The 17,787-nt window shown below is 44.1% G+C and overlaps 1 protein-coding gene and 1 long non-coding RNA gene across 6 annotated transcripts in view; one reads left to right on the plus strand and one right to left on the minus strand.

The window, feature by feature from the left end:
• Positions 1–13,279, minus strand: part of COL12A1 (collagen type XII alpha 1 chain) — a 112,727-nt gene extending 99,448 nt beyond the window's left edge. For 2 of the 4 annotated variants that reach the window (XM_032484477.1, XM_032484476.1), the window contains exons 1-5: positions 12,831–13,278; positions 9,724–9,831; positions 2,624–2,740; positions 708–851; positions 211–267 (exon numbers count right to left, since the gene is read on the minus strand). In XM_032484477.1, coding sequence (XP_032340368.1) covers positions 211–267; positions 708–851; positions 2,624–2,740; positions 9,724–9,796 — 391 coding nt within the window. In that variant the 5' untranslated portion in view covers positions 9,797–9,831; positions 12,831–13,278. Of the gene's footprint in view, positions 1–210; positions 268–707; positions 852–2,623; positions 2,741–9,723; positions 9,832–12,830 lie in introns of all 4 variants that reach the window. The other 2 variants (XM_032484479.1, XM_032484480.1) reach the window with 2 other exon arrangements.
• Positions 13,176–17,150, plus strand: LOC116665271. 2 transcript variants are annotated; one of them, XR_004321805.1, is made up of 3 exons: positions 13,176–13,288; positions 16,546–16,707; positions 16,790–17,150. It is a non-coding gene; the product is annotated as an uncharacterized LOC116665271 (long non-coding RNA). The 2 variants fall into 2 exon arrangements; XR_004321806.1 differs by lacking the exon at positions 13,176–13,288 and adding an exon at positions 16,070–16,267.
• The last annotated feature ends 637 nt before the right edge of the window (positions 17,151–17,787 follow it).

Genomic DNA, 17,787 nt, shown 5'->3' on the forward strand with positions numbered 1-17,787 from the left:
TATTAACTAAAATAAATGGTTAGAAAGTCAGAAAGCAGGTGTTATAACCACTTAGCCATACTACACTACTACATTGTACTTCTTCTAGATAAAGTGCTTAGAAATTAATATAGGAATGAGAGCAAACTATGGATCTACTTGGAACATCTCCTTTATATTATATTTATAACTTCTGCAAATCGGGGCAAAAATATTAAGGGAAATGCTTACTTTGTATTTCTGTTTTTCCAGGTTTCTTCTCCCCTGGCTTCGGGCCACCTGTTTGAACTAAGTCAAAACTTGATTATTATCAAAAGGAAATAAACCCATACAAACACTTCCTAAAAGAAAATAAATATGTCATCTTTCACCATTGTCTTTCAAATGCATGGTCCATTGCCCAGCTGGTCGGCAAAGACAGCCAAATAAGCATTCCCTCGCAAATAAATTATTTTTAGTGATATTTTAGATATACTTCAAAAAGGACATTAATATAACTGCCTGGCAAAGTCCAATGTTTAAATAGTTTTCATTTATAACATTCTTGCTGCTCCCAGAGACCGGGATTATAAATCAGGAATGAATTATTCATATCCACTAATAACTAGGATCATAGAAAGAATAGTTAACACTGATAATAAATTAACTGCATAAACAAATTAAATTGTAAAGTTGGAGAGATCTTCTGCAAAACGGAAGGTATAAAAGTGTTTGATAAGTGTGCTTACTTGTTAGTTGGCCTATGACTGGTACACTTTCTTCTACTTCATTATATGAAGTGATTGTCACCACATACTCTATTTCAGGTATAAGCTCTGATAATAAGGTTTCAGTGGTACTAGCTGCAAGGGTAAATTCTTTAGTGGGCCCATCTGGAAATAGAGAAAAAAAAAATATCAATATGACAAAGTATCTTTCACATGTAACATAACACAATATAATGTAACTCCCAGGCATGCTCAAAATCTGAAAAATGCAAAATATACATTTTTTCCAGAATATCCAAACATTATTTTTCCAAAACCAAAACTTTGAATTCTAGAAATTGGATACATTGGACTGGCATCGCCTTTACCCCTTACAATCATGTTCAATATTCGTTTGAGGACGCAAGTATTCCTCTAGATTAAAGGTCTACCACAATATTAAACTAAAAAAAACTCTCATAGATAAAATTTTTGTAAGTGAGATTATAAATCAAAAAAAATCATTCAATGTTAGATTATGGATTGGGGGAGAGCACAAGAAGTAAAAGAGGGATGAAATCAACTCAAGGACAACAAACCTCAAAGACTAAAATGAACGTCCATGGGAAACAGCATCCTCATCTACAGAGGAAATGCATTCTCCATACTCCAGTGGGGGCATTTCCTAACGGTGGCCACAGTCGTCTGAACTGACTTAAGGTTCAGTGCACTGGGTGTTTGCTTATATATTGACAATTACGCACTTCCTGCTAGATTATGTTAATCCTCAGTTCAGTCAGGAAACACTGTAGTTCTTAGGGCCTAAGTGACTTTTAAATTCTTAATTATATTAAATTTTCATCAAAACGTGAACAATCAAAAAGGGTAACAGGTCTAATAAAACCCTGGGGAATGCTCTTGGTTTACATGTGAAGCATTGCAGAACCAACCAGGGTCCCCATGGGACAAGACTCCAGGTCTCCGCTGGGTTGGGTGGACCCAGTGTCAGTTTTTAGAGTATAGGAGCCAGTCATTTCCAACATCTGGAAACTGGATAAACTCTTTTCCAACTGCTTTCCTGCTTTGGAATGAATGAAATAGTTCACTACGAATATGTTGAGGAAGAAAAGATTCGAAGAAGAAAAAGTAAGTTCTTGATCCCTTTATAAGTTCTCAGATCACACCAAAGAGAAAAAAAAAAAGTTTGCCAATTGCCTGATAAATCAAGATTTAAAGTCATTGATATTTTTAAAGGCCATAAATATGAGGATAAGTTATGTTGACATCATCCATCTCTTCTGTCAGCCAATCAAGACTTCTTCCTACTACTCAGCCAGTGTTAGTGGAAATGGTTACTTTCCCATTTCATGTTACAAATAAAAGTTAATCAACAGAGGTTGGTTTTTTCACACTTAGGCAACATCATGAACACTGAAGAAAACTCTTAGAACAACCAAAACAAGCTTTTTTTTCCCAAAGACTCTTAGCCTTAGGATCTACAGAATCCACCTAGCCAAAGTAGATTCTCGTCTTCCATCATGGCGGCTCACTGTTATCCCTGAATAACGTTTCCTGAATACGAAGGAAGTAGGACACTAGGCAAGGTGTAATGACTCACTTCATCATTGGTCACTTTAAATGTTGGAAAGATTACGTGATTCAAGAAGAATGCCAAGAAATGATCCTTCTATTTTGTAAAATCAAAGATTATCGGCAATATTCTGATCAAGGGAAAAAGTCTCTTTTTAATAACAGCTTAACACAGCAAACAAAGCTGATACTATACAAATATAACAGTGGGGACTAGGCTGGAAATCTGCAGATCTGAGTCCACCAAGTATCTCATGACACTGGCTAAATCCCTCAGGTTTTCCAAATCTTACAATGAAATGTAAGGAGGGGAAAGATTAGACATCTTTGATGTCTCTGTCCTAAAACCCCAGCATCTCAGAACTTACCCGTTGTAGGCTCCACTGTTATTTTGTAACCCACAATTGGATCAGCTGGTCTGGCCCATGACATATGAACAGTATTTTCATCTATAATTTTAAAATTCAAGTCTGAAGGTGGGTCAACTGCAAAAGAGAGAGTTGACATCAGTTACATTTTCCAACATCACCAAATGGTCAATTTAATAAAGAATTATGTTGAGCAAAGCTTACTAAAATTGTCTTTGCATAAATTTGTTTCCAACAAATATAAAAGATATCTTGTTGGATAAGAATAAAATTAAAAGCTGACAAGATATGACAAAACATCAGAGAGTATACATATTACAGAAGACAGCACAAAACACTTTGGATTCTTGAATTGCTAGGTCATCCAAGAATGGCCAGCAAAATCAAGCATAATAGAAACATATTTGGATACAAGTACATACAGGTACAATGAAATCACATATAATCACCACATATGCAAACAATTCACATAACAATTAAGGAAATTTCAATACATGCTGAGTGCATTTTAAATAAGCATGCCAATCACAACCTGCTCATAACCATAGAAGTTAAGTTAGAACATTGACATAATACTTTTTTTTCCATAATGTAGAAAAGAATCAATGTTTTGGCTCATTCTCTGCATCAATGCCTTGCTATTAATTTTTGTTTGATGATTTCTCAATCCATGGCAGACATGAAAAGTGCATTTTAATGAGAAGGAGGAATCATGGGAAATTTAGCACTGTTATGTTTCACAAGGAAATATACATTTAAATGTATATTCATATTCATATTGACCAATATTCAAAAATAGTAATACGGGATGTTAATAATTTGTAAGCATATAAAGAGTGATATACAGATGTTTATAAAACTAATATTCAGCCTGTTTACACCAATTTGCTGTATGTTTGCAAGGTGTAAACCAACACTGTTATTTTCCTTTGCAGCAGGTATACTCCATACTAGAAGAGGCATTTTAAATGAAAATGCCAGTATGGTCCTTTACAAAACAATGGTTAATTATGAAAAGACAACATCAATGTGTATTTATGGACATTTATTTACAGAACTTAAAGAAAACAGTGAAGAAGGGTCAGCAATCTGAAGACATGACTGCGCATATATCTTGGAGAAGTCAATGACAGGGATAATTGAAAAGTACAGAAAGCAATAGTTTACATACAAAACTGTACAGCATCATGCACGTGTCAATGAAATGTTGACTCATTTTTAGTTTCCCACAATGAACGAAAGCCTCCATGTACAATAGTCATTACACAAAGACGTTCCAGAAATATTTTATAATGATATTCTCTCTGCAATGTTCATGCCTCATCATGCAGCATTGTACTGACTCACTGTCAGTGCATGGTCAATGTATTAAAAATTATTATTCTTGAAGCCGGTCAACACAATCAGATGACTTTCCACCATACCCTTCTTAAAGTGTTTCAGATTGAAAGTATTCCTTGTGAGTCAGAATTTTTGCATTTGTTTTGAGAGATTGCAATCTTTTTTTAGGTCTTCCTAGCGGTCAATTGAAATATAGTAGTAGCTTTGAGAAATGAGTCATAGAATTTAACTGGGGTTAGGGATTTCTGTAACATTAATAGCACATTTTAATGGAAATAATACAAATTAAGCAAACATTTGTTTTAACGAACTGCTGCTTCCAACTGTAGGAAATGGCTTTTTATTTTTCTTGGATACACTAGTAATGGAATGAATGTTATTTTCTTACTATCCATACACAGGCAGTGAGATTAGACTATTAATCTACATGCATAGTTTAATTATTCAACATTCTGCTGTCCATAACCATCTTGCGAGGTTTAGCCATAGTTATCACTTAGTATAACAAGCATGCAACAAACGTTAATAGGACAATAGGTATTAAGAATATCATTATAAAATATTGTTCCAGTAGCAATGGCTCAGGACAAATTTAATGCAAAGGCAGACGCAACTGGCCTGAGCATGCTTTTAAAAAAATCAGTACATGGAAAAACAGTACCACCAACCTTGCAAGGAAATTGACCTGAAGCAGCTGACATTAGGTTAAAACTGCTGAGGGCAGCAGCCCACCTTGTTGATTTCCAAATGACCAGGATTCCAGAAAAACTGAAAAATTGACTGTTGGGAAAAGTCTTTAACATTTCAGAGCCTTTTAAGGTGTTCATAGAAACTCCAACGCGGTACTTGGGGATCCGAAGTAGGAAAGAATGGTGGACCAGCCCGTGTACAACAGAGAGCCCTCCCCACTTTCTTTCTTGTCACTTCGATCGCTTGTAAAAACACTTTAGGCTTGCTGTTCTATTTATATAGATTTGTCTGTTTGTTTCATGAAAAAAGATCATAAGGCAGATGCGAGTGTGGACCTCTGTCAACTTGAATCAATGCAAAATGTGTTTTCATTAATTTTGCAGATCTTTTCTTTTATATAAAAATAATTCACAACCACCCTTGCATTGTTACAAGCAGCATGTATGCAGACGCCAGAATATTTCTATTGAGAACTATCTACAGAGGGATTATGATTGCAAAGAGCCAGAGTTGTGTCCAAATAAGAATCTGAACCAAATAAAGAGGAGTAAAATTATCAGTCAATAAGAGAGCAATCAGATAGGTATTCATAAAACCGCATACTGGTAGGAAGAAATGAAATGTTAAGTATTCATAACATTAGCAGTTTAATTTCATATTTATAAATAATGCTTTTCATTATCAAAAAGCTATGCTAGGAAAGCTGCATTCTGATGATATCTTTGTTACATAAATGGCAAGATTTAGGTCTTTTTAGGGATGACAATAAGAGCTAGTATTTGCTGAGTATCTATTCTGTGATGGGCAGAGAGCTAGTCACATTATATGTCTCTTTCTCATCTCACAACCGCTCCACGTAGTGGCCTTATCAGCCCTGTTTCACAGACGAGTCAGTGTAATTCAGAAGGGTTAACATGGCTAATAAGCAGCCAAACTTTGACCCCATGGTCTGACGCCAGAGCATACAGTTTTCTACCATACTGGCTTAAACATAAAGAACACGAAATCTTTGAATGAAAGATTAACTTTAGAAACCAATATTGATATGTGTTCGCCAACTAATAGGATTCACAAATATTTCTCTACTCTATAAAGAAACCTGTATTTGATGCCTGGTCAACAATAAATACGTGCTATTTGGACATCTCTGATTCAGATACAGACAGAATAGGGTCTATTAACTTTATACATTTGTTAAAGCCAATTAAAACCAAAGTGTCTATCTTGACACATAATTTTTTTAAAAAATCTTTTTCATTATGGCACCCAAAAGGAAGATATGTCCAAGAGTTTACCAACTATGCAGAGATGGGTGGATGGATGGATGGATGTAAAGACTCATCAGTGGGAGATTAGTCTAGTAAGATTTGATAAGTGTGTAAAATGTGTTAAAGATAAAGGAGAACTGAGAACACACCACAAAAATACCATCTTGATGAACTAGTAAGAACACTAGTCTAACCTTTGTGACAGCAATGCTGAAAAGGTACTTCCCCTAGCGGTAGAAACCTTGAGGAATGTGCTAAGTGTGGTTTTACTGATTTATATTTTCCATCCAAAGCTAGTCGAAATGTAATGATCTTTGTCATGACATAAATATTCATTTCATTTGTGTTTCTAAGATACCAAAAATAGCCAGCTGAAAAGTTAAGTATTTCAGACAAGTAACAAATTATTCCATACTAATTATAAAATGTGTTCTCTCATTAAACTGACTGGGTTGACCTGTTTTCAAGCAAGAAAGCAGCACAGTGCTGGCAAACCAGCATGAAACCAGGTCTAGAAGACCTGGGTCTCTCATCTGTGCCTTGTCCCTAAGTAACCGCGTTAGTTGCCTGAGTTATTCAGCCTCTCTGGTCCTCGTTTTCTCACTTGGAAATTGGGAGAATCTGAATAGATGATCTATAAGTTCTCCTCTAGTTTGAAATTTCTGTTATGAGTTAGACATACGATTATACAAATACACATTAATTAGCCTCTAACCTAGACATAAGATAATTAAAGCTTACAGCCTCAACTCACTGATGAATTGAAAATGTCCAGTTGTTCACTATATACTATGTTATATACTATAAACAACCAATCAGATTTACTAAAATTACAAGTCAGTTTTTCACAAAACATATGCTCATCTCAAATTCTAGATTAATTAGAAAGGTGTCTAATTCTCAGGGAATGCTGGCCATTCACCTTTAAATGCAAAATGTTCAGTTTTCTAAATGGCAATTAACATACTATATGATACCTGAACCAAAAATCATTCATATATTCTAGATCTTACAGAGTACTGGCCAAGGTAAAGGTTAATAAAGCTTATGCTATGGCTAAAAACTACAAATACTAAAAGCCCCCCCAAAAAGTCATTTCACCCTTATTTCTAGTAGGACCAAATACTATCTAATAAAAAATAAAGTTCCTTGTGTAAGTATGTAGAAAGAAACATGACAAAGATTGTACACCTACAAAAAAGGAGAAATGCAAAAAGTGAATGCTGAAGCCTTTTAATGAAAGGTACTAAGCTTTCAACATATAAAAATTAAGTAGAAATTGGCTGGAAAACAGCATGAATACAGGGTACACGTATGAGCTGCAAACAGGAAAGAAAAGTAACTATGGCTATTTGGCTACTTTAGAACTAAGATGGAAACAACACCACAAGAAATAGGGCTGCAAGCTGAATTTTTGAAATACCCCAACAGAAATACTTCACATCTGTCTGCAGCCTATTGTCCCCAGACAGGCCTTGGCCACAAATTTTGTTAGCCTTTCACAGGCTCCTGGGGCCACTTAGTTGGAAATTAACACCAGAGCTGTGCTGTCCAGTCCCAGAGCCACGAGTCCCATGTGGCTATCAGCACTTGAAATGTGACCAGCCCAAATGAAAGGCACTGCAAGTGTAAAATATATACCCAATGTCAAAGACTTAGCACAAAAAAATGCAAAATGTCTCACCAATAATTTTTATATTGATTATACGTTGAAATGGTAATTCTGTGGTTAGATTAGATTAAATGCAATATAAAGACTAATTTCTCAAGTTTCTTTTCCATTTTTTAATATGCCAACCAGAAAATCTGAAGCTACATATGTGGCTTGCCTTTGTAGCTCATGATATATTTCTATTTGATAGTGCCAAACTAGAGAATAAGTCCACCAAAATAGTAAATCTTACTAAAATACCATTATTAAATGCAGGCCTAAGGGGATGAGAGACAAGAAAAGAAACAGCTTAGGAAAGGAAAGGAAAGAGCTGTTTCATGTGGAAATAAACACAAACTCAGAAAGATAAATTACGAGAAATATGGAAATAATCAGTAACGTAGATAGTAAAACATTCTTTTTAACTGCACTTTGCTAACCAGCCATTATCCAATTCAGAACTGATATTTTTTCCACTTACATCATTTCCAACCTAATTCTTGTCCTAAGAACTCGCAATTCTTTCTGATTTTCAAACAACTGTTTTCTTAATGAGCAATAAATAGACCACTTCAGTGAATTATCTAAAAATATCTTTAGCTCAGCTTCCAAAAAGTTCCTCAACTGAAATGCCTTCCTAACAACGACATGGCAGAACATCAGAGACAATCTCATCTGAATACTCCTTCACAGAGGCCACTGTGTAAAGCCTCCACATTCACAAAACATCAGTCAGACTCGAAAGCCAGCAAATTTCCTTCTGTTTTCTAAACATGCTGTACATTTTGAGACTGCTTTTCCTAATCTTAATTTTTTGTACCTGCAGTCTCCAAGTACAGATTCAATAGAAAATTTTAGGAAATCTCAGCGTTGTCATGAAACAGGTCTACCTTCCCATAACCTCTAAAAAAAAAAAAAGCCACAAACCGCCCCCCGCCGCCCCCGCAACTTCCACACTGTCCTCTCACAGAAGTATTACTGCTTTTCTTCCTCAGCTCCGTCAGGCGTATTTCTTGGTTGAAAAAAATAAATGTATATTTTTTAAGATGTCTTTTATGGTATGACCGCATTTACCTTGCAGAACAGTAACTCTAGTTTGTCAGGTCTCCGGTGATAATTGAGGAACACAGAAGCCCCCATTGGGTTAATACACAGAAAGGGCTTGCTGGGCGAATACTGAGAAATGAATGCATTAAGTGCACACAACAGAGAGAATAAAATAAGGCTGAAAATCTAACAAAAGTCCCTCATTTTCTAGGGGGTGGAGCGTACAGAGCTGTTCGGCAGACCTCGAGGCCAGGAGACCCATCTCTGAGCCTCTGAGCGACTCCGCACTCAGGTCTGAAGCTGAAGGGAAGGAGGGAGGAGGAAGGTGGTGCCCGGCTCGCCAGGCGCCCGCTAGCTTCCTAGACTGAGAACCTTGGCCCAGACCCAACCGGTCTGCGTGGGGCTGGGGCTGGGGCTGGCGCTGGGCTTGGTCCGCGAGTCTCCGAGCCCAGCGAATCAAACAAGGACAGCAGCGACCCCGGGCCTCGCGAACCCACCCCGGTCCCCTGGGTCTCTGCTTGTCCCCCATTCCCTGGGCAGTTTGGCTGCTGCCTCTTTGGCCGGCACCGTCCGCCTGGCAGACTGAACTCCCCACAAAACACACAGACGCGCAGAGCCGGCGGGGTGGGAGTCTTTTATTTCGTGCTGTCAGCGAGGTCGCGGCCCCGACGGAGCCAGGTGGTCCCCAGCCACGCGCACGCCAGCGTGCCGGCGCGCCGGAGCTCCTGGGTACCACCCGGAGGTGTCCGTTCGGTGAGCCGGGTCAGCCGTCGCCCCCTCCCGGACGGCTGGTCCTCTCCGAAGGCGGTAGTGTTCGGTGGCAGTGTGGACAGCACACCGCAGAGACAAGCGCAAAGAGACCACACAGCACTGTACGCAGTGGACTAAACAGAACACGAAAAAGCGGGACCTGACAGCTGGGAAACGGACAAACCTTAGGAGGAGGAGGCGGCGTTTCTCCGGAGAGGAGAACCCGGGAGAAAAATACGAAGTGCAGGGAAAACAGCAAGCAAGAGGCCAGAAAGGTTTGCCTTTTTTTTTTTTTTTTTTTTTAACTCTCTAGAATTCTGCATTGTCACAGGAGAGGAGGAAGAGCCTTTTACCTTCTGCCTCAATGGAAGACAGGAGCAGGGCCGCGCCCAGGGCGGCGAGCGCTGGGGGTAGCGTGGTCCGCATGCTCGGCCTCCGGGCTCACAGCCACATGAAGGGACCTGCGGGAGGAAGCAGTGACCGCATCAGAACCGGGCACGGGAAAGCCTAGAACCAGGTTAGAACTGGAGCCTGGACTGGAGCCAGGACCCGATCAGATCTGCCTTAATAATCACAGGGCCCAGCCCAGCATATAATGGGCCTATTGTGGAGCAGGGGAAGTCGAGTTCATCTACAGCAACTTAATCATGGCACTAAGGGGGCGTTCAAGTTTAAAAAGGGTCCTGTTTTCCTGGAGGCTGGTCCTGCTTAGCATCCCGGGTGAAGGCCTTACCAGGCCCCACATGACTTCATCCTGCCTGAGTGATGGCTAATTCAGGGGTCATTTTATCCCTGACTCAACTAAATGTCTCTTCCAGCTGGGATTTTATTTGGAGGGCTGCTTTTTCCTAGCTGATGAACTCTTTAGGTAACTGCACTTTAGTGGTCTCGGGGTAATTTGGAAAAGTATAATAAACCTCTTTTACTCTCTTTTTTCTTCATTTGGTTCTGCCTACAAATATGTAGCTCTTGAAGGTCTGAAATGGATTATACAGAACTATGTAAGTAAGGCCCAAGGGAAACTTGACCCTCCTGCTAGCTGTGTTGTCTTCACATCTGATAAATCTTTCGCTCAAGATGAGGAAAAAACAACTCTGGACTACATAATAAAAAGGCAAAGGCAATAGAAGAGACAAAACACACTTGTCTGTTTTCCCAAGACATTTTTTTTTATAAAATTCTTAGGAATAATTAATCTTTTCATCGACCTGTTCGTGTATTCCAGAAAATTACAGATTTATATGCCCCCAAAGAAAACATGCTCCAGAAGAAAATATATTCTCTTCTCATTTTTCCTGAGTCCTTAATTAGGTTATTAATTCCTTAAAACAAAGAGTCTTATTCATCTTTTGTCATTCCCGGCACACAGTAGGTGCCTAATCCATGTTGGTAGAGGGGAATCTTCTAAAACATTCTAAGCTCCAATTCAGAGACAAAAGCTACTAGCAATGAACTTAGAAGTGGGAAGGGGCCAGAGGCAAAACAAAAAGAGAGCTGACTCTGAGGTCCATAAATTACTGTAAGGCAACAGAGAAACGAAGTCATGCTTGGGAATCCAAAAATAAGCCAAAGTTCGAGCCCTCTTTGAGAAAAGAAACTGACAAGCTCCAACCATGTCTTTCCGAATCATTGACACCATGTATTAGGGCAGCTTTCCTCGGCCTGAGTGTAAATTACATTTTAAATGTCTGATGAACAGCCGTGCCAAATTGCCCAGAGCTCCTTTTTAGGAAGCCAAGATTAAAATTTTGTCGCTGCTCTGGGCATCCAAGATCTCTAGCAATTTCTTCCTAATTAACGACTGTTTGACATTTCTAACCCTTTTCTACATCAGTGAAAAGCGAGAGGTGAGACTGGCCTATTGTTACCGTCATTTGGCCTTAACTTTGCTATAATAATTTCCAACTGCCTTGGCAGTCGTGCTCGCGAGAAGTTAAAATGTTGACAATCGACCCACAGAAAAGCTGAGTGCAAATTTTTTTTAACCGCTCAACTCTCCTCAAAAACCTGTATGGTGGAAGGGCTATTGTCCGGGTCTAGAGCGCCACCTATCGGCTTCCTGACAGCCGCACAACGCATCATGTCTGGTCGGGGTATCTGAACATAGAGACAGTTCAGCCAGCCGGCCAGGCATTCCGTTCATACGTATTAAAAGAAAGAAAGAAAGGAAAAAAAGTTTTCTCGCCTTTTAGCCAAGACATTTATCTGAACGTCTGAATGTTTAGCAACACTTCATTGAGCATTCTCATACATAAAGTCTGAAAGCGGCCGCCCCTACGTGGCAGCGAGGATTCCCTCACTTCACCCTCATGAATGAAAATGAGTCAGTTGCGGGGGAGGGGGGATGGGATGGGGAGTGGAAGGCTTAAGGGATTCTTCTTCTGCCAACTCGTCCCCTCCCCCGCCCCACTGGAAGAGGCCAATTGCTTTAACTCTCGTGTCAAGCTAAAAAAGGAAATTACACCCCCACCCCCACACCGTGGGGTTCCCTCCAGATCCCGCGCGTGTCACCTCCCTTCGATCCTACCCACGTCGACCTCGACCTTAGTTAGCCAGGGGCGAGCTTAGCTCTCATTTCCTTTCTTGCCCTGTCCCTCCCCAGCGTTCCAGCATACTTTACAAGGCCACGCTGCCCGGGCTGAGGTGCGGGGAAGGGAGTTCCGGAAAGCTCCCAGCGGTCACCTGCGGTCCCTGAGGGTGCCTATTCGGTGTACCTCTCCTGCTTCCTGGCTACTGGTCCCTGCTCCGTAAATACACACACTCTCTGATCCCTACACTCTCTAGGATATGGTATGGAAACTACTTCAGAGGTTCCATGACCCAGACCAAAGCACTCGAGAGGTCGGGAGAGGGTGCTGTCTCCAGAAGCTGGGTAAAGCCGCCCAAAGGTGAGTCCCCTAGAGCTGGACTAACACACCATCTCGGATGCTTTGAAAAGCAAGAGAAGGCGCCTGAGCACTCGCCCAGGAATCTGTCTCCAGATGCCACACACACCCGCGCAGCCTCGACGAGAGGCAGAGCACTCAGCCGGCCCTCCAAAGAATTCCGAACCATGCGTCACTAAAATACCTTCCCCGCGCGCGGGCTGCGCCCCTGCAGCCGCCAGGCAGTGAGCGAAGGGCGGCCACCGAATCCCGCGCAACCTTCGTTCAAGTCGACAGCCTCTCCAGACGAAATGCCTTTACAAACTGGAACACTGAACAGGCTGCTTTGCGCACACACAGCCGCCCTGCATGGGCACTTAAGAAAACCTCCAATTCTTTCTCCCTCAAAGATACAAATGAATCACAAAACCTCATGATACCCGGCAAATCTCAGGCACATCTCCACTCTCACCAGTCCAAACGGTTCCTCACTCGGAATTCTAAGTGGCTTAGAGCGGAGCAAGGAACAAACTAGAAGCTAGTTTCCCCAGTTATCTTTGGAAGGAACGGGGTGAGGGGGCTGGAAGCCGACAGACCTGAGGCGGCAGTGACCGAGGTAGCGGCGGCGACAGCGGCTTCCGGCGTCGTAGAAGCCGGCGCTCGGGGTGAGCCCTGCACGCCCGGGCAATGGGCGCTGCGCTCCAGGCGCACCTGGCGGCTGCCGGGAGGTGGGCAGCGGCGGGGCCACCCGGGAGGAGAAGGCGGAGGATGAGGATCCCGAGCGGAGCGGCGGGCGCGGCAGGAGAGGCGGAGACGGCTGGGACTACAGCTGCCCGCGCGCGGACGCGTCTGGGGCGGCTCGCCTTCGTCGAGTGGGAAGAGGCTCCGCGCCGCGGGCTACTTAATAGAGGGCTGTTCCCAGCTCTCAGTTTACTCCGTTACGAAACGCCTGAGAAGGTGGACGGCTGCCACAGGGTGATGTATGCTCCTCCGGCGGTGAAGGAGGTCTACTTTTGGGAACGTGTGCATACTTCGAGCATTCCTTCTGCGTGAGGTGGCGATCGCCGTAGTAGCAGTGCCCCGCCGGGGAGAGGGGAGGGGGGCAGGGAGGAGGGAGGAGGAAGCGGGGAGGGGGACAGCCGCAGCCGGGTTCACTGCCAAGGGAAGCCAATGACTCCTCCGCTTGGGGCGGGCTGGGGAGCTCGGGTTTCCCTATACGTGCGATTTTCTTTAATAAATTTATTTTCTAAATTAAGAACAATGGGAGGGAAGTAAGCAACTCTCATTTTAAAAACTGCAACAGTGTGACGGACCCCACCCCATCCTAGCCCCATCTCCCATCATCACCACCTACACCTTTCTCCCCCTCCGTCCTGGGTGCACTTAAAACCGATTTACAGGGTTTCCATTAACTAACTGTCTGTGCACGCGGCGCGCCTTCTGTCTTTTTCAATCTCGGGCTATTGGAAACGCGGACAGACGCCTGCGCGGGGCTCAGCGATGGGATGGCTTTCCCAGTCCTGTCTCTCTCCCCTGGTGCTTCGGAACGGAACTTAATTTAAGCCAAGAGAGAGGGCAAGGAACGCTATGAAACCTAGGGATCCTCAGAACTGGATGCCTCTCAGGAACAAGTTCCATCCACCGTAGAAATTTCTCACTTGGGCCAGAGCAAAACCTGGTCCCGAAGCTTCAGACTGAAAACTCTGCCCTTAAAGTCCCCAGGGTAAAGGCGACAAAGGGGAGTAAGTTCCCCACGGCCCCCACTGCTGGGAGCCGGAGGCCAAATGTGGGGCTGATATTCTGCCAGCACCTTCTCCTCGTTTTGCTGCCCCCTCCTTGCTCTGCCCCACCCCCTTGGCCCTGAGCGGGGACCCTGGCACTGAGGGGTTTCCAAATCGTACTAGACGCAAGGGAGGAAGCGAGGGGCTCTCATACTGTGGCATCAGAAAAGCGCTTCAGGAAAGGTTCAGATTACATACGTCTGCGCGCTCAGCACAAGCCCTGCGCCTTTTGGCCTCTTGAAGCCCAGGGTTTACTCCTGCAAGTTTAAACTACGGGGGTGGAGGACGGGGCGTTCGGAGAGGAACGCAGGAGCGGCGTCCCTGGAATTAACCGCCCGCAACAGAAGAGCAGGTCTTGTGGCCAGGCCTCTTCCCTGTTTGATCTGACATCTGCTGATTTGGCCTTCCCTCCACCAGGCATGACAGTCTCCGAACTTGTCTTTAGAATGACAAGAACTTGCAGGGCGGTCCCCTGCACGCAGCCCCACGCACAGGCTGCTCCAGCGAAAGCCGGAGGAAGCCAGGGAGAAGACTGGAGAGAGAATGGAGGAAAATGGGAATCGCCACCTCTGCACATTCCCCGAGTACGCACAGCCCACTCAAAGTCCAGCTGGGAGCTCACACAAAGAGCCCACACACGCGCAGTGCACAGGCCTTTCCCCGTTCAAACTCTCACAACCTCGGTGTCTGGCACAAACGCCCTAGCGCCCCGGGCGTGAATAACCTGACGTGCACCCGGCCCCCGCCAGCGCAGCCCGCGGCGATCACTGGGGTACCAGTGAGCCCGATCCCCAGCCTATGGAAAGCCAGCCTCCGCAGCCCAGCCAGCCCCTCACCCACACTCTCACTCCACGCCCCCTTCATGGACGCACGTGGGCGGGTGGCAACCTTCGGGACAGCTCGGGAACAGAGAAATCCTGGCAGCATCCGTCAGGTCACCCGGGAGTGCTGCGCCGCGGCCTGGACCGGCCAGGGACGCCCCTGGGAAGCTCACACCCCTGTCTAGAAAAGGAAAACTGCTGCCTTGCACACCAGCCCAGGCTGGCTGGAGTTTGCATTTTGTCCAGGTGGAGTGTGTGTGTGTGTGTGTGTGTGTGTGTGTGTGTGTGTGTGTGTGTGTGTGTGTTTGCACATTCTCGAGCGCGCGCGCACGCTTTTTCTTTATGCATTAAAAAAAAAACTTGTGACGGCAATGTTGTTGTCTAGGATGTAACGTAACTCTGGATCTCGATATTCTTGGTTTAAATAAAGTTCTCTCCTTATTTTGACCTTGAGCTGCAAATGCATCTATCCTCCGGGGAGTCGAGCAGTCCTGTCACGCTCCGGGGAGTCGAGGGCAGTGGCAGGCGTCCGCTTCCGGGGGCTGGAGGCCGCAGACTGGGTGGAAGAGACGTCTGCCCCAAAAGGACGCGCATTGGGCCGCTCTCCAACCCCGCGCGGCAGCTAGAGGCTCGCGTGGCCTTCCTCTCTTGCTCAAAGCAATCTTGTTCACATACTTAAATTTAATGCGTTTGAAAATAGTTGCTGCAAAAGAAGTGTAGGTAACTAAACGACCGGCCGCTACAGCCCTCTCTCCCTCAGAAAAAAAAAAAAAAAAAAAATGATCCCTACGCAAAACTTCCAGAACAGGATGAGAGAAGGGAGCGGACACCCGGGGCGGGAGGTACACAGACGCATATTCACGAAGTAATCCAAGCACAAGCTTTCCCAACGGACAGGAGTGCAACTCAAACGCATCCAGAGGTGCACTTCGGGGGGGGGGCCTCCCAGCATGCAGTCTACACTGTTTGGCCTCCGGGGGCTTTTCCGCTGGTCTCCCAGTATCGTTAAGTGGACAAATGAGTAAAAAAGATGTGTAAACCCTCTTCCAACCTGTGCCCTTCAGTAGTTCTTAATACCCCTTGGAACCCGTTAATATTTGCAACAAAATGATACTTATCGACTGAGGCAGAGCTAGTTGGATCTGTTTAGTTTGGATTTTTCTGTGGTTTTTATTCCTCAGGCTACATCCCGGGATCTCCCTCATCTCACTCTCCCCATCTACTGGTGGGAACCTCGTCTCCCTCCGACTCCTGGGTTCCCGGCGGGTCCCAAGCTTCAGATTTCTTGTCCGATAGCGCAACCTAGCGGTCAGCATGGGCCCTGGCGTCGGAGGTCAAAGTTACAGAACGTAGAGGCTGGAAGTTGACGGGTTTGGATGAGTTTTGGAAAATGTGTCATCCATCTATCTGACTCCCAGGATGGACTGAAAGGTGACAGAATGGAGGCACGAGTGGGGAGGTGACAAATTTTCCTTGTGCCCTGTAATTGGCCACCTATAGAAATTCTTGACCCAAGGCTGCTACCGAGGTTCTGGTCAGGGGTAGATAAAGGAAGAGGTGCTAATTTCAGGTCACAGAGCCCCCCTTGACTTCCGTAAAGGCAAAAGCAGCCTCTTCATTGATATTTGAGGGGTTAACACAGCCAGCTTCTCGGCCATTGGCCATAGCTGTTTCCATCGCAAATTCTTGCTGATTTCTTTTGTGTGTAGGGAAAGAGAAACCTGGGCTTCGCGTGCACTGATCGTCCAGCTCTCAGGGCTGCATGTGGGCTGTCCCCAGAGTGAGCTTTGAGGTGTGAAGAGAGGAGGTGGTGCTGCACCTGCGCAGATTCTCAGAGGCAAAGGCGGTGACAGCCGGAGTGCAGAAAAGGGGTATCTGAATCCTCTTCTTTAGATCCCCGTTCACTACACAGGTTAAAACATACTTACCAACACTTTCCGTATGTTTGTCCAGAGCCAAGACTGGAGCAGTGGCCGTAGAGATCACTCCGCAGACGCCTCGCCCTCAAAATTCTATCACGTAACACCTGGGACATCTGAAGCAACTTCAGGTGGGGCCCACTTAAATCTCCCAAGAGAGTCTGCCTACAAAATGTTTTAACATGAAAAGTGAGAAGCAGCGGACAGCCACTCGCTCTGCACCAGCAAAGCTGAGGACTCGGAGACCAAAGCCATCCCTAAAGGAGGGGAGAGGGAGGCAGTGCACTCCTGCCTTCCCGACAGGTTCTGCTTCTTCACAAAGGACAATTTCGTATGTATTTACATGCAATATAATGTATATGTGCAGTCAAACTGTAATAGTTCTACATAATAAAACTGAAAAAAGAAAAATTGACTAATTAATTGTTAAAAAAAAAAAAAAAAAAGCAGACAAGAGCCCAGATTTGGGATGCTCTTGAATGTGGAATGCCCCCTCTGGTGGAGAGAAGAAAAAGGGTGGTCATTATCAGCTAGAATTCATTCTTTATTTTCACCTTGAGCTTTCATTCAGCAAATGCTGTAACTCTAGTCACGATGTTCACTAGGAAAGGTGAGAGGGGTTTTTTTTTTTTTTAAGGCAAGTTGAAAAGAAAAACCTGTCCATAAAAATCTTCAATGTAGTAACGGAGACCAGAAACACGCATAAGCAGGAGTCAAAAGTTTCAAGAGAGGTCTGGAGACTGTGGACTTGGAAGCTGAAACGCCAATACGAAAAACAGTTTGGGTGGAAATACATGGTACAGGGAAATAAGATAAATGACATCACAGAATACAATCAATTCAATCCACAATTCAGAACATTTCACAGGGAAAAAAAATCAATTTTCCCACAAACCAATTTCTCTGTAAATTAATCTCTCCACGCACCGATGACAAGAAAAAGAGGAGGAAAGAGGAGACTGTTAAGAAAAAATATTCAGGAGCCATTACAGCCAAACAATAACAAGGACAATGTTAACAATAGTTGTCAAG

This window comes from Camelus ferus, chromosome 8, assembly GCF_009834535.1.
Source record: "Camelus ferus isolate YT-003-E chromosome 8, BCGSAC_Cfer_1.0, whole genome shotgun sequence".
Lineage (NCBI taxonomy): Eukaryota > Metazoa > Chordata > Mammalia > Artiodactyla > Camelidae > Camelus > Camelus ferus.